Source organism: Thunnus maccoyii, chromosome 1, assembly GCF_910596095.1.
Source record: "Thunnus maccoyii chromosome 1, fThuMac1.1, whole genome shotgun sequence".
Classification (NCBI taxonomy): Eukaryota; Metazoa; Chordata; class Actinopteri; order Scombriformes; family Scombridae; genus Thunnus; species Thunnus maccoyii.
In genome coordinates, this window is record NC_056533.1 from 8,314,529 (window position 1) to 8,329,946 (window position 15,418).

At 40.0% G+C, this 15,418-nt stretch overlaps 1 protein-coding gene and 1 long non-coding RNA gene across 3 annotated transcripts in view; one reads left to right on the forward strand and one right to left on the reverse strand.

The window, feature by feature from the left end:
• The window catches only part of itfg1 (integrin alpha FG-GAP repeat containing 1), a 149,392-nt gene that overhangs the window by 88,569 nt on the left and 45,405 nt on the right, over nt 1-15,418 (forward strand). The window contains exons 11-12 of one of the 2 annotated variants that reach the window (XM_042427998.1): nt 4,947-5,097; nt 6,111-6,213. In XM_042427998.1, coding sequence (XP_042283932.1) covers nt 4,947-5,097; nt 6,111-6,213 — 254 coding nt within the window. The remainder of the gene's footprint in view (nt 1-4,946; nt 5,098-6,110; nt 6,214-15,418) is intronic. The other variant, XM_042428083.1, reaches the window with a different exon arrangement.
• On the reverse strand, nt 1,736-2,183 carry LOC121908259. Its single transcript, XR_006099211.1, has 2 exons — nt 2,098-2,183; nt 1,736-1,991 (listed from the first exon to the last, which is right to left on the reverse strand). It is a non-coding gene; the product is annotated as an uncharacterized LOC121908259 (long non-coding RNA).

Genomic DNA, 15,418 nt, shown 5'->3' on the forward strand with positions numbered 1-15,418 from the left:
CACAGGCACACACACACACACACACACACACACACACACACGCTAGTGCTGACACCAGGTTCATACAATAATCAAAACCCCCAGGCACTCTCACACACATACACACTGACATTAGTGCCGACACATGCCGAAAGTGCAAGAACCTAGTTTTAGTTTTAGTCATTTTCTCAAACTTTTTAGGTCACATTTTAGTCAGACATAAGGTTACATACTGCGTTTCATCATATTACTAATTCAGTATAAGATTTTTTTTACAAGATATCATAAAATTGAAAATTTAGTGATTTACTGTTGCTCAGTCATTGGCAGTGTAATTTGATGTCGCGAAAACATTTTGCATTGAGTTAATCTTTCTGCCATGTCACTATCTTGTCAGTGCTTGAACTTGATTGCAGAAATTGTCCAATATGAAATTTAATTAGATGAGAGTCATTTGTTATTTTCAGCTATTTGTTTTTATTTGTTTTTTCCATGGTCATTTTTAATTTATTGTTTTTGTCAGGTTAGATGAGATTTCCAGTGATCACTACTTTGCCATGAATGTCACATCACAATCGTGATGTTGCAATATTGCTGATCAACGAAAATGATTGATTTTTGTTAATGAAATGAACACCAGTGCATCAACATCCAAAACCTGCAGGCAACAAGTTTTGTGGTTCTTGACTGTAAGGGTAAATGGTACTAGTATTACATATGATATGGTAATGATGCAATGCTTTGAATGTGTTCAGAACATATCCAAAGCTTTGCTGTTTTGTTTTTTCTAGGGGTGTGTGTGTGTGTGTGTGTGTGTGTGATATCCACCTCATGACCTTGAGTTCATCTCCACCATCACCACCCCTGCAGTGCTGGAGAGAGGTTCTTTTGAAGTACAAAAATCTCAGAAAGGACACTCACAACAGTGGCTAACAATCAAATGCCTTTGAAAGTCCAAACTTTGAAACAGTTACATTTCTTTCCCCACACATATACGCACTCACACAAATGCTATCCCCGTGAAATTGCGACAAATTCCTGCAGCTGGAGGCCTGATTATCCGCCAGTGAGCCAATCAGTGCCAATCATTAGCAGTGGGTCTTGACCAATAGGTGCTGAAGTGGCAGGTCATATTCTGTGGCTGCTGTGCTGTTAACTCGAGGCCTAATGAGAAGGGAGGAAGGATCTAGTGCAGACAAGTATTGATGGATTATACAGAATGACCTTTAACCAAACCTCCAGCTAGTATAGGTGTAATCACAGACAAAGTCAGTTAATCCAGCCTCACCCTAACCCCTCACCATAAAGAGATGCAGAAATACCAGCATGTCTATAGAGAAAATTGTCATCTGAACTGACACTATTTAAATCTGTGTGCCCGAAGCATTATGTGTCCTCTTTAGAAATTAATTAAATTCCTTCACTTTTCTGTACATTGCAGTTGTTTTAAATACAGATGCTTGTCCTATTGGCAGCCGAACAGACTTAATGAGCATAATGTAACTCTTAGCTGCCTGTAAAATAAGCAGAATATTGTAAAATGCAATTATCCCACATATTGCAATGCAAGCTGCTGATTCCAGCTAAGTGCAAGGAAAAAATTAAGAGAGCATTTGAAATGTTGCCCCAATTTGTTTCCCTCAGTTTGGTGCAGCTAATAAGTCAGCTTCCCCCTCAAAAAAAAGGAAAAATCATTCAAGGCTCGACTATGATGGTTACGTGGGGCTGCAGAACAGGTGAACCCTGGAGACAGGAATAAGTTAAAAAGATGTTTATTGCAGAGCAGGGGGAAGATAGGCTGGAGGCTAAGGGAAACTTGAACTGGTAGCTGAGAGCCAGGAACTGAGGCTAGGGCAGAGGCAGTTAGGAGCCAAGGAAGCAGGTCCAGAATGAGATCCGAGGAGACTGAGTAATGCAGGGCTCCGGGGCAGAGCAGCAGGGCTTAGGGCAGAGCAGCAGGGCTTGACCAGATGAGGCGCAGGAAACGGGGACCGGAGTAAGAACAGGCAGTACTAAAAGGGAAAAGAAGAGACTTGAGTACTGGAGAACAAGCAACAAGAACTAAATGGTGAATAGCAAATCTGGTAGTGAGTTGGCTCGAAGCGTAGCAACGCTGACTAGTAGCAGACTCTACGTTCTGGCAGAGTGGAAGTGGCAGGGCTGAGTATTTGTAGAGGCTTGATTACAGAGATGAGATGCAGCTGATGTGGTTCTGCTTTGACTCCGGCACACCTGCAGGCCATCACACACATATACATACACACACAGGGAGAGAGAGGGAGAGAGGCATTGAATTAGAAGAAGAGGGCGTGGCAGATGATGTCCCAGGGGCTGTTTATAGTGAGTTTTTTAATATTAATAGCAGTCTAGTAATGTGTGTAATATTTCAGAGGTTTCGTTAAACTTCACCCTCTCCATGTTGTTCTCCTAATGCCATGCATCATAATTTGAATAAAAAAGCTTTTGGTGTTTTTGTACAAAGGTCAATACACTGAAGTACATCTAGTACTATATCTAGTACTGTAGTTCTATCAAACCATCCAGCACTGCCAAAATTCAGATAAGCAGACTGAACATGCCCGCTGATGATCACCAAAGCTTGTGTGCTTTTTGAAAAGCAGAAATCAAAGCACCCAATAGATAGTTAATGAAAACTGGCACTCTGTTACTGCTTTCTCACTTAGCAACCATTTTCCTAACAACAGGCTAAGAGTGCTAGAGTGGTTTATACACAGCACATTTCAAGTACTCAATTTTACCTCTTGGATTGCTTGGTTGGAACCAGCTGTTGTATAACATCAGCGTCTATGACCCCAATATTTGCCACTTACAGTATACATAGCGTGCCCATGCCTTACGTAGTACACCATACTGTGTGAGACTTGTCATTATTGGCATCTCCATCACGGTTTACTGTTCGCATGGCGAATTTTTCAATTTTTGTCTCCATCTCTTTTTGTGGATGATACAATAACAAGATTAGCATGTGCTGTCATATTGTGTGATATGGACATGTAAAGACTCACAGAACACATTTATCTGTTTATCTGTGTCTATCTCTCTGTGTATCATCCATCATTTGAATTTAAATTCCATGAAAATGTGTTTTTTGCCATATCAAAGTCAAAGCAGTTTCACTTAGACTGACAGTATGATATTTATGTTAAGCAGTAACATAACATTCAAAAGACACGTTTATCTAAGCACAGACGCAATATTTTCCTTTTTGCCTTCTTTTATGCCTTGTCCCTCCTCTCTGACACTGTGACAGGTGAATATTTTGCTGCAAGTAAGGCACATTTTCTGTTTTTCCAACACTGCCTACTACAGTCCTTCAAGTTTTTAATGCATCCTAGATGACAGATGTCCCATCAGGCCTTTAGCTTGTGGTCTGACTTCACCTCCACTCCCAAGACACTTGGAATAGATGGAATAGAGTGGAGGGAAAAAAAGAGTCATCTAAAAACCTGAGAGAGGGAGGGCTTTCACGGTTTTTCTATTTTTAAACCAGCTCCTTTTTTTTTTTCAGGTCGCCACTCCCACAGAGATCTAAGAACAGGTACAGAGAGCCATCTCCAAAGACAGAAAGACACATAGGTAGAGAAAGGGGTGGATTCAATTTCCCCAGAGTATCAAAGTGAAATGGTGATAAAGACACACAATGTACATACTGAGAGAGGTGGAGAAAGAATTAGATTGAGTTTTATTTCAGCTGTCTTAAAGATGATTCATCACTTGTCCAGGTTTACAAAAAGAAGCCAAATACAGTGTGCGGTCATAGCAGCACCTCAGTATATCACAGTTCAGTGCAAAGTTTGCTACAGTATGTATCTCATAAAACAAATGATCAAACATAAAGAATGATTTCACTTGTTTGTAGACAAGTGCAACATATTTTTTGTTTTTCTTTTGTGACAAACATTTTCATGCAAGATTGTGTTTTTTTTGTTTTGCTCTATCTGTGCAGCAAGGTCATTTTTACCTAATTAGAAGTAGACATATGTTCAGCAATGCAATAGACCTGAACACGTGGATGTTGTACTATTACAAGTGCTTGGGGCTCCCGCCTGAGGCAGCTCTCATTCTCTTAGACACTGACACACTTTTATTTCGAAGAGAAAAAAATTCACCGTGAAACGGAATTTGAATTTATGATAATCGTAACCAAGTTCCTGTCAAAGCTAGAGACAAAGAGAGTCATTATTTAATCTATAAATTGTTGACTACTGTACATCAAGAGGGGCTGTTTCAGCACTGCCGGTTGTACAAAACCCTGATTAAAGAATATCATGTAAATGATTGTGATTATTGTGATTATTCTCAATGAATCATGAATTGGAGATTTGCTAGTTGTAGAGGGGTGATGAGCTTCTGTAATTATGGTTTGACAATTATAGATTCTGTTTCATCGGGGGAAGGCAACACTTGTTTACATTACATAAGTACACTAAAGGTGACGTAGGTTGGAGTCATGGACAGAGTGTTACCAAGCTGATTTTGAGGACAACTGCTCCTTTTCCGGTTCAAAGCTGTTTGCTGTGAAATATGTCATATGTTTGCAAGAGCCCAAGTAAATTCCACAAGAAGGTCCACAAATAATGAATATAAGTTCACTGGCTTGTTCAAGTTCAAGTTCTTCTTTATTGCCATGTGTATTAAAAATGCAATGAAATATTTGTGCTCTGGATCTCTCTGCCTTAACACAAAGGACACACCATCCCAAAACAGCAAAAAAAAGACAACAGACCTTCATAGACTATGTAAACAGTGCATTCATATGTGTATGTTTGAATGTAATTGCTTATTGTAACAGTGAGCTGGTCTGATCAGCTGATGGCTTTCACAAATGTCTTGTTCCACCTGAGCTAACAGGATGCTTCATTGTCACCATCTAAGATGCAATTAATAACATGTACTTTCTTCTCTCTCTCTCTCTCTCTCTCTCTCTCTCTCTCTGTGCCTCCCAGTAGTCAGCAGGCCTTCTTATTGGAGAATGTGCCATGTAACGACCCCCAATGCCAGAGCATAGGGAGAATGTTCCACATCCACTGGGACCAATCAGATTTGGGAGCCATCCCAAATGCCATCATGGCAACGTTCTTTGACATCTATGAAGATGTGAGTAGTTTTTTTTGTCTCGGCTTTGTTCATTTCAGTCACATGAACGTCATCCTCCATGCCTTTCCTTCCCTTCCTCTTACATCACCTGCCTCGAAATGTCTGCCACCTTTCTCCTTCTCCTCAATGTCTCCTCTTCCCTATCCAAGTAAAGCACTGACATCAGCCGTGATAGTAGTAGGAAATATGAAAGTTAAATATGCAGCTAAAATGACATCACTAATATCATCACAAATATTAAAGAACTTGATACCAAATGGGGAAGAAAAATAAATAAACCTCAGAGCACACAAGAATATTTCATTCCTTTCTAATGCAGAAAAGTGGATTATGTCTAAAGCTTTTTTTCAACCTTGACAACAACAAAATGATTTGAGTTTATGGTTTTCCCTATTTGCTCAAAAGCAATACTTCAGATTTGCACTGAGGACAGAACAATGTCACATTTAGTTTAGTGCTTGTCTGTAATCAGACTTGCAGTTAAAAGCACATGAAGCTTGTGTTCAAGCTTGCATTTACTATTGTTACTTTTCATTTATTTCTACCAGCATACACAAAGCAACTTAAAAAAAAACTGATTGTACATACATGTAGAGTTACAAAACACATACACATTGTCTTACACACTTGTTCACATACATGCAGTATATATGTGTGTTTCATTTGCCCCTACACACACTCTGACTCACACCCAGACTGAATGACTGCATGTAGTACAGTAGCTCCACTGCAATGTACTGTATGTGGTTGTCTTATCAGAATTAATTATTACTGCTAATGTGGCCTGTCTGTCTCTGGCTCTCTCACTCACCCTTGAGAGAGAATTTATAAAAGGGAGAGAGATGAAGTGAGGAGAGAAAGAGGAAAGAAAAGAGATGATAAGATAATGCTGGATCAGTCACCCAGTGTTTTAGAGGGATAAAAATGTACATCAGAAGACACACACACTAACACACACACACACACACTATGCTCTCATTGTCCCTTATCTATATGCCTGTCTTCATTTGCAGGGTATATTAGACATGCTGGTTCTAAGCCAGGCAGAGGGCAAAGACGTCATCCATGCTTTGAAGAACAATTTTGAAGCTGATGCCTACTTCGTTAAAGTGATGGGTAAGTCCCTGATCTGCCCAGTGTGCTCTGTTTCTCCCTCCTCTCCATATGCTTAGACCACAGGAAGGAGGAGAAGAGAGGAGCACCTGGGAAGACACTATCTCCTCCTCTACCACAGGCCTCTGGCTCTTTCTCTTGCTCTGTTTTTGCCTCTCTTTGTCCTCTTCTTCCTCAGCTATTACATACAGGAAAATACAGGTTTTTTTCACTATGACAGCCCCTCCTAGACCAATTAGAATAAGTGTGCATGAGAAGCTCTTTTTCCCAGATATGGAAAGCAGATGGTCATGACTATTATCTGTCATATTATTTTGATTTTTAGCCTGTCATTGGTGAAAAAGGATCCTGTCTGAGATTTCACTTTTATATCAGCCTAATATAAAGAAGCCACTGTCAGCATAAACCGCTGTAGTAAATGCACCTTCTCTCTCAAAAGGTCATTTTGATTACTACCACAGTCCTCTTTCCTAGATTTTCCAATACATATGTATATTACTTTTAACAAAGATATAAATGCAGCACTTTAAGACACATCATTTCGAGGCTAGTTGGTGGCATTGGCAATGCCACATTCAGCACAAGTAGAAGCAGAGTAATTGGTTAGAGCATGAAAGTGATCTTGTGTTCCTGGAAAGGACACAATAAAATTCCACATATTGTACTTGTTGTTTCCATTTAAGAGGTAGATACTGTGTCCCATATCTCTCAGTTTATTGTTTGTTTTGGTGGATTATATGTGGTTCCTGGTGTTCCCCATCTGATTTCTTACAGATTTTGTTGAAAATTTTCATTACAGAAATGAAAATAAAAAACCACAGCATTGTTATCATTATCATAAAGTTACAATACCAATCCTAGGAAACAATTAAAATGAATCATTCTAGTACTTTGCTGTATTCCTACTGAATATTCTGTTAGCCCAACTCTCTATGACGACCCTCATGTATCTTTATTGCATGTCTTCCCCCTCCCTCTCTCCCCATGTAACCTGTCAATATTCACTTTTAACTGTCTTAAAAAGCTGTCAAAATGCCAGAGAAATAGATTTAAACCCTTATATTCTGTATTCATGCCTGTCTATGCAACAATGACTAAATGTTCACTAATTCTGTGATCCAGCAGACACACATCAATAGCACGCTATGCTGTATTTCAGACACACTTTAAACCCGGGATTCACAAATGATGTATGACTAGAAGCCACTGTAATCTTCAATATCTGTTCTAGAGGCTCAGACATAGTTACAATATTTTTGGCTCACAGCTTTTGTGTCTCAGTTAATAGATTTTATTTCTTTTTTATTTATAACAGCTTTTGAGTAAAAATCAAGACGGGTTCGTTTGAAGTCAAAATGTTGGTACAGCGTTAGTACCTAGTGACATTTGAGGAAAGCAAAAATAGTTCCACTCTAGGGTGGGCCTTTGCACAGTTTAATCTGTCACTCTGCTCTGCTCATTAGTGGGAAAAGGAGCATTGTTCATCCCTTTCTGTTTCAGCACAGTTGGTGAACAGTTGTTTTGTCTGTTGGGAAGGGAGGGGCGACACTTGCTCCTCTGCCCACAGAATCACACACACACATAAATCATCACTATGCACATGTAAACACGCTAGTGTGCACGCTCACTAATAAACGCAAATACAGATCACCCTTTTATCTACACAGTTACAGTATCAGAATCTGTTCTCTTTCCCAAGTATTACATATACACACACAGATTACAGCTGTCTAATACATTCTGCCTGAGATACATAGTGCAGCATTGATGCTCTTCATTCACGGAAAAACGTCAGGCTCTTAGTCATAACGCTGACATGACACTGCAAAACAGCAAACTAAGATTAAAGACATTCCAAGCATTCACTCAGAAAAATAGCTTGCTCCCAATACCTCAGTCACAAGTAGATTGAGCAGAATCAGTTCATAATACCAGTATAGTGAAGTCATATAGATTTATAAAATAATCTTAGCAAAACTTAGCAAAATTTAAATTACTGTCAAACTGACAGAAATGATTGGTATAGTAGATAGCCTAGTCAGCATATATTATATGATTGTGTTTGTGTGTCTGTTTCTGTGTATGTTAGTGCCCTACCACATAGTAACAGCATGGTGCAGGATTGAGGACTGAATACATTAGAACAAGAACTGATACATCATGCAAGGTTGATGTCAAACAGTGAGATACCTTGGTTGGTGGTCTAATGCAGGTCTTTGATGTCTACCGTCTCAGCCAGTTGAATGACACACTGCAGTCCTGCCTTGAAGTGGGAGGGGGCAGAGCCATGACAAACTTTGATGATGATGCTACAATACTTTTAATGATGAGAGTAAGATGAGGACTGTTTGCGTCTCACTGAGCTGCTGAAATTGATAAGAGCTATCTGCTAGCAGGCCGTATTGATTTAAGTAGTGTTCATGCAGTAGCCAACTGGAATTAGTGCTTTCCAGGAATTTGGCAGAGTTTGTAGAGCGTCATGGGGAGCACATGTGGTTTAATGAGAAGGTCAGACTTGTTTGCGGTAGATGAAGTAGAACCACTGAACTGGACGATGTGGTCTCCTAAAGGGAGTAGAGCTAAATGATGTCCCTGTTGTCCTCTGTCCTGACTTGCATCTCAACATTTGTGGGATAATTAGTTTGAATGCTAGATTGAGGTCATTGCAGGGTGCTGGTGCAGGAGCCAGTGGTTTCCAGCTTCCCAGCAGAAGTCTGTGATGATTATTCAATAGATGTTTCCATTTCACTCTCATGTGTCCATGTTAGAGATGAATAATGATGCATTTTTAAACTGAAAATTGTGATTTGAAAGATTAATTTGTGTTATGGCCTAATTAAAATCGCAAAAGCTGCAATTTTAATGAGGCTACAATTCAAATTATTGTGCAGTTTAGGGCAGCCGGGGAGGTCAAGATGAGATCAGGATGAGTCTGGGAGAACTGCTCATACAGTTGCAAAAGTTTAGGCACCCCTTGACAAATTGATTGATTTTTTTTAATAGAAAAGATGTAAACACAGCCTGTCTAGGATAACTGATGAAGTTAAAAATAGAACTCTTGGGCCACAATCAGCAAAGGTATGTTTGGAGACAAAAAGGAGCAGCATTTCATGAAAAGAACACCTTGCCACCTGTTCAGCATGGGACTGGTTCCATCATGCTTTGGGGTTGTGTTGCAGCCAGTAGTACAGGAAACATTGCACAGGTGGAGGGAAGAATGGATTCCTCTAAATAGCAGCAAATTCTGGAAGCAAACATCCCACCGTCTGTAAAAAAGCTGAAACAGAAAAGAGGATGGCCTCTACAACAGAATAATGATCCTAAACATACCTCAAAATCCATCGTGGACTACCCCAAGAGACGCAAGCTGAAGATTTTGGAACGGCTCTCACAGTCCCCTGACTGAAACATAATTGAAAATCTGTGGGTAGATCTTAAAAGAGCTGTGCATGCAGGACTGCCCAAGAATATTGCAGAACTAGAAGCCTTTTGCAAGGAAGAATGGGAGAAAATCCCAAATACAAGAACTGAAAGACATTTATCTGGCTGCAAAAAGTGTTTGCAAGCTGCCAGAGGGGATGTTGCTAAGTACTGACTGTGTAGGATGCCCAAACTTTTATACATGCCACAGAGATGTTTTTATTTTTTTTTATTTTTGTTCAATTTATGATATTAACAAGTATCTATGCACTTATCAGGTTTTCACTAAACTAACTGCTGTGGCTGTAGCTGCCCAATCACAGATGGGGGCCACGTGTCAGCAAAGTTAAGAAGACAACTTTTGGTCATCTTTATCCTCCTCTGTGATCGCTCGTTTTAAATGTTGATATAGTCAATCCGAAACTACAGCTGTTGTCATTATCATGGATTTATGGTGATTTTTCTCAGACGACGGCGACCATAGAATAATGATTTGGTCTGTACCGCTCTTTACCAGATGCTAGTTGTGATACACAGTTTTGTTGTTTGCCCACTGAAAAGAGTTTCTGCTGTTTCTCTGTGGTCTCTAAATAAAATCCCATATAGTACTGATGGGTGTAGCATTTTGATAAACATCTTAATTTTCCTGATGTTCATCCTTTTAATCTTTTTGTCTCTTGCTCCTCAGTGAAAATGAGAGAACCTGGTATGTGGGGATGCTGGGTAATTAGAGTGAGAAGGGTCGCGGGGAAATAGCATTAATCTCTGCATATGTTACAGTCGAGTGAAAAGAAGCGGCTGGTGACTCCGTTTGTATCATGATGGTCTACTCTCCCTCCAGGCAGTAGTGAACAGAAAGAAGCACTGTAGCCCGAATTGGGAATTAATAGCAACTAATTCGAGAGAAAATGTTGTTAAAATGCCAAAAATATAACATATTTGTATGTAAATTTTAAAAGATTGTAAAAGGAAGACTAACGTTTCCTCAGATAGGCTCTTTGTATGTTTTTGACCTTGACATGCCCCTCCTCCTGCTGTAACATGAATTCCTTTCGTGCCACTGCTGTTCTTTTCGTTATCCATGTCTTGTCTCACTGCAGCACATCAAACAAAACACACACAGGAACACCCACACCAAAATGCCTGTTTTTACCCTGTCGAACAAACACTGTCAGTTCCCCCACTTCTCTTTATTCAACTTCAGTTATTACATTTCTAGTTGTAAATATTTCATACATGTTCAGTGTTGCACTTTCCACATCTATCTGACTACAACCAACCAAAATAAAAATGTATCTGTCAAGTGTTACACCCTGTCGACATTTCATTCGTCTCCCTTGTGAACGTAAGCTTAAATGCAACTTAATAGCCTCGCGTCTCCCGCGAAACCTCCTGAGGGTAAATTGTTTATTCACCATTCTTTTCAGGCATCTCTGATAGCACGGCTGATAGCGTTACACTGTAATAAGTGAGACCGAGTGTGTGAACTTCATACTCAGACTTGACACATTATGTCAACCAGTGATGTGTCTTTGTAGACAGCCTGATCCATTCCTCCGTTCTGTAAGATGGAATCCTATTTTCTCAAGACGACATCCCTCAACCCTCCCCCGAGCATTATTGAACAACACCCGCTGAAGGATTGACTTTGTGTCGGTTTTGGTGTGTGTGTGTGTGTGTGTGTGTGTGTGTGTGTGTGTGCATACAGTTTGTGAGTGAAAGGTAAGAATCCCATGATGCACACACACTTCCTGGGATAAATCCATCACAGGTTGGCCTCAGACAGCAGCCTTGCCTTCCTGCCTGCCAGAGGCTTGGACTCTCGCTGGGCTTTTCACACTGAGATGACCTGAACCTTTACAGGTCTGACATCATATCCTCCCATGCGCCCAACATGCATTGGTGCATTCACTAGCGCATTACATCAAGACCCTTACCTCTATTGCCATAGGAGCATATATTATTATAGACCAGGCTAGACGTTTTTGAGTGCAGCTGCAGACCAATGGAAGACTTGGCAGCTTGGATGTCATATTGTGAATAAAAGCATGTCAGACCTGTATCTCATTGTGTTTTGACATTCTTCAAGGAAAGTTCGACTCAAACCGGTTGGTCGGTTGTTATTTAGTGTGTAGTTGCCGTTAATTTTCAGTCCGTATGTGTGTTTTCTTTGCACATGCTAATGTTACTGCAAACTCTGTATCGACGTAAGTGTGCTAATAACTAACTTTCACTCGTTTAATGTTGCAGATTAGATTTCCATTAGTTTTGTAATGAAAATTGAGAAATACTGAAACATTGTGATTTGTTTGTTTTGGTTTGTTTGGTTTTTTACTTGTTGTGAGGAGTAGTATGACATTTTAGAGAGTTTTATATGTATGTTTTTTTTAGTCCGTAACCACAACGAAACACAGACGAAGTGACGTGGTTTTGGTTTTTAATTTTATGCTCGCCTCTCTTTTGCTCTCCTCTTTTTTCTCTCTCTCCCACTCGCTCTGTCTCTCTCTCTCTTCTGCACTATTTTCTTTTGCTTATTTCTCTAATGATGTAGTGAGGCTTTTAGTTTTATCTTGGTATAAAATTATTGTATTATTAAAATATTTAGCAAGTACCCGGTGAAATACAGACCAAGTAAAGTTGTTTCAGTTTAGTTCTGCTTTTATGCTCGCTCCTTTCCCTTCCTTACTATTTTCTCTTGCTTATTTTTTAATGAGTTAATGAGGCTTTTAGATGTATTTTTGGAGGATAAATAGAAAGCATTTGTACCCAAACCAAAACATGCAGGCGAACGGACTGCATCTTGAAATGGTAGACCGCGGATCTGTCTCTGCAGAGTGCAAACTGATGGGGTGTGAAAAAGACTATTTCACCTGTCAGGTGTGCCATGTATTCTGACTTATATCTCATATCTGTACACTAAGTATGAAGCCAAAGCCAGCAGGTGGTTAGCTTAGCTTAGTATTAAGGCTGGTAGCTGCAGGCAGCAGTCAGTCTGGCCAAAGGGTTAGGTTTAAAAATTTGCCTACCAGCACCTCTAGAGCTCCAATTATTATTAATAACTAATTAATAACTCATTTCATTTGTTTAATCAGTACAAAAACTACTTTCCACTTCTTAGCTGGGCATGAGAGTGGTATTGATCTCATGAAACTCTCGGTAAGAAGGCGTATACGTGTCTATTATACTATTCCTTGAATATTTATAGCAAAATTCTGGTTTCCAGTATGAGACACTGTTTATTGTTAGCATTTACAAATTAATTACAAGAAATTTAGCATTTCTTTGTTTTTCTTGCTGAATGGAAAATGTACTGATGTGTGACCACAAAACTAAGGTACATTTTGAACTCTGACTTTCACATACCCCTACATTCCTGCTTCTTAAAGTATCATACTACTGTTTAACACTATCAGATTGATAATGGTGAACGTGAACAACATAAGAAAACAGAGCTAAGAGTTGAAGTAGAAGCCTTCACAGGTTTACTTGATTCCCAGTATCCAAGATGTGACTCGTGACCTGAGCCTGGCCGGGTCCAAATTATATTCAGTCTAATCTCTTCAGATAGAGTCCTGCTCTATTTCCACGGGTCTAAGGTCTGTCAGTATTTCTAATACCCAAGTGCATCTTAGCGGACTCATTTACATTTACGATATATTCCTCCTTCAAGATGCTTTTGTCCAGAGGTACATTACAAATGAGCTACAATCCAAGCCACATTAGATCAAAGAGAAGCCATCCGAGACTGATCCTGTGGTGTGTCATAATCATCAAAGCATTAAAATACGGTCTTTTAAGGTGAGACGGGGAATGTGAACGGTGAGGTGCAGAGGAAAATTACATGTATTGCTACTCAGCGCTATGCTGCTGCCAATTTTAGTTTTCTCTTTCTCTTACGGCCTGTCTGGTTTGACCACATTTTGGATCAGCTTTTTGCACGGCCAGACATGGCCATCGAACAGGCTGAGGCATGCACCTCCTGTTTTTGCTTCCTTAATGTTGGATTGAAATAAAATGATGTTGGTTCAGCACAATAAGGACTGCACTTTGAAATTCAGGAATCCATTTTGGATTGGGTCCATTATTTTGGACACAATCATTCAAAGTAAGATCTACATGTATTATTTTAGATTTTCTAGGAAGATTGAAAGGACAAGCATGACCATTAATGACCAAAGCAAAGTGGTATTCCACTTTAAGCTGTAAGAAACAATGATGAACAAAGTGGTTGCAGGGTGGACAGATGGAAGGATGATTACTGCTGAGAAGGGAGGAGATAGGAGAAATCATAAACTCCAAAATTAGAAAGAAGGATAAAATGGTGGGTGATGAGGAGGAGAGGGGGTGGGGGTATCTCCGCATGAGCATCTCAAAGTGTGTGTATGTGTGTGTGTGTGTGTGTGTGGGGGAAGGAGATGAAGAGAGAGACTGACAGGCAGAACTGTATGAGTTGATTAGTTTCCTGCTCATTTATTAGGATGCAGATTAGCTGCATTGAGAAACATCTGGGAGCTTTTCTCAGGCCCACATACTCCCTTCTCCTCTCCTCCCCTTTCATCTCTTCTCCTCCTATCACTGCTCCTCTTCCCATATCCAGCTCTCTCCTTTCCTCCTCTACTGTCTCGTTCCATCTTCTCTCATCTTTCCCTCTTTCATTTCCTCTCCTCTAACCCTCTCCAGCCACTGTTTTTATCTCACTCTCACCTCTCCCCCTGCCCTCACCCTGCCTTCACTCCTCTTCTGTTTCTCTTCGGGAAATGTCTCGTTTCCTGTCCTCCTGCTCCATCTCCGCCTCTCTCGGTCTGTCAATCAGAGAAGTCTTTTATTCCCTCTTTTCATTTCATTCAAATGACAACAAGGAGATTTACATGAAGTCTTTCGGTGTGGCTCTGTCGTCCAGAGGAGGATTTGACTGGAGGCTGGTGTGAATACTTTTCCCTCTGTCTCCTGCAACACACAAAGAGGGCTGAGTGGGAGTGCCTGCTCTCATGTTTGTCAAAACAGCATCCTACACCAGCTTATGTTGAGAGCTGAAGTCATAATGGCTGTGCCTATAATTACATATAATACATTATATCACACATTACGATTATTCTATACATCGCTCACAGGGAGTGGTAATTCATATATCTTGTTTACTCTAAGTCGTCTACTCTTCCTTCTTCTAGAATATTAGAGATTGTATCTCTCACCTTCTAAAAATCGGGATCACTCAATTTCCACCTCTTGCCCACAACCTTGATAGAAGCAATACATCCCCGTAGGTAACTTTTCTACTATTTATTTTATAAGGTATTGCAGATCCTGACTAAAAATGAGAAAAGTCAATCGATGGCCGGTGGATTTTTGGATAACAGAACTCCAACGTGATGTTTGTCTTGTCTCTATTCATGCCTCTATTCATTTCAGTGTAAAAAAAAGATGGCATATCTACCTTCAGCACCACCAGCAGCAGGGAGGCGATATAGCCTCAGAGAAGCCAGTTTAAATCAATTTCAAGTTTTATCAAGTTCAATTTTATTAGTGTGGACCACATCCACTGAGAATTGAGGTAGCCTGAAGACGGACCAATTAGCAAATTATGGGTAGTGGTTTAGAAGATGAAAACAACAAGCAGCACCTAATTTGAATTAGACTTGGGCATTATATTTGATTTATGGCTCAGAAGGCTAATCCAATCACCTGCAAATTAATTTTACTCTGTGGCCATTGACGGTACTCCTAACCCAAGCAAATTAAAGTCCCACAAAGCCTTGCCAGGCTACAGTAAGCAGAGGAAACATTTTTG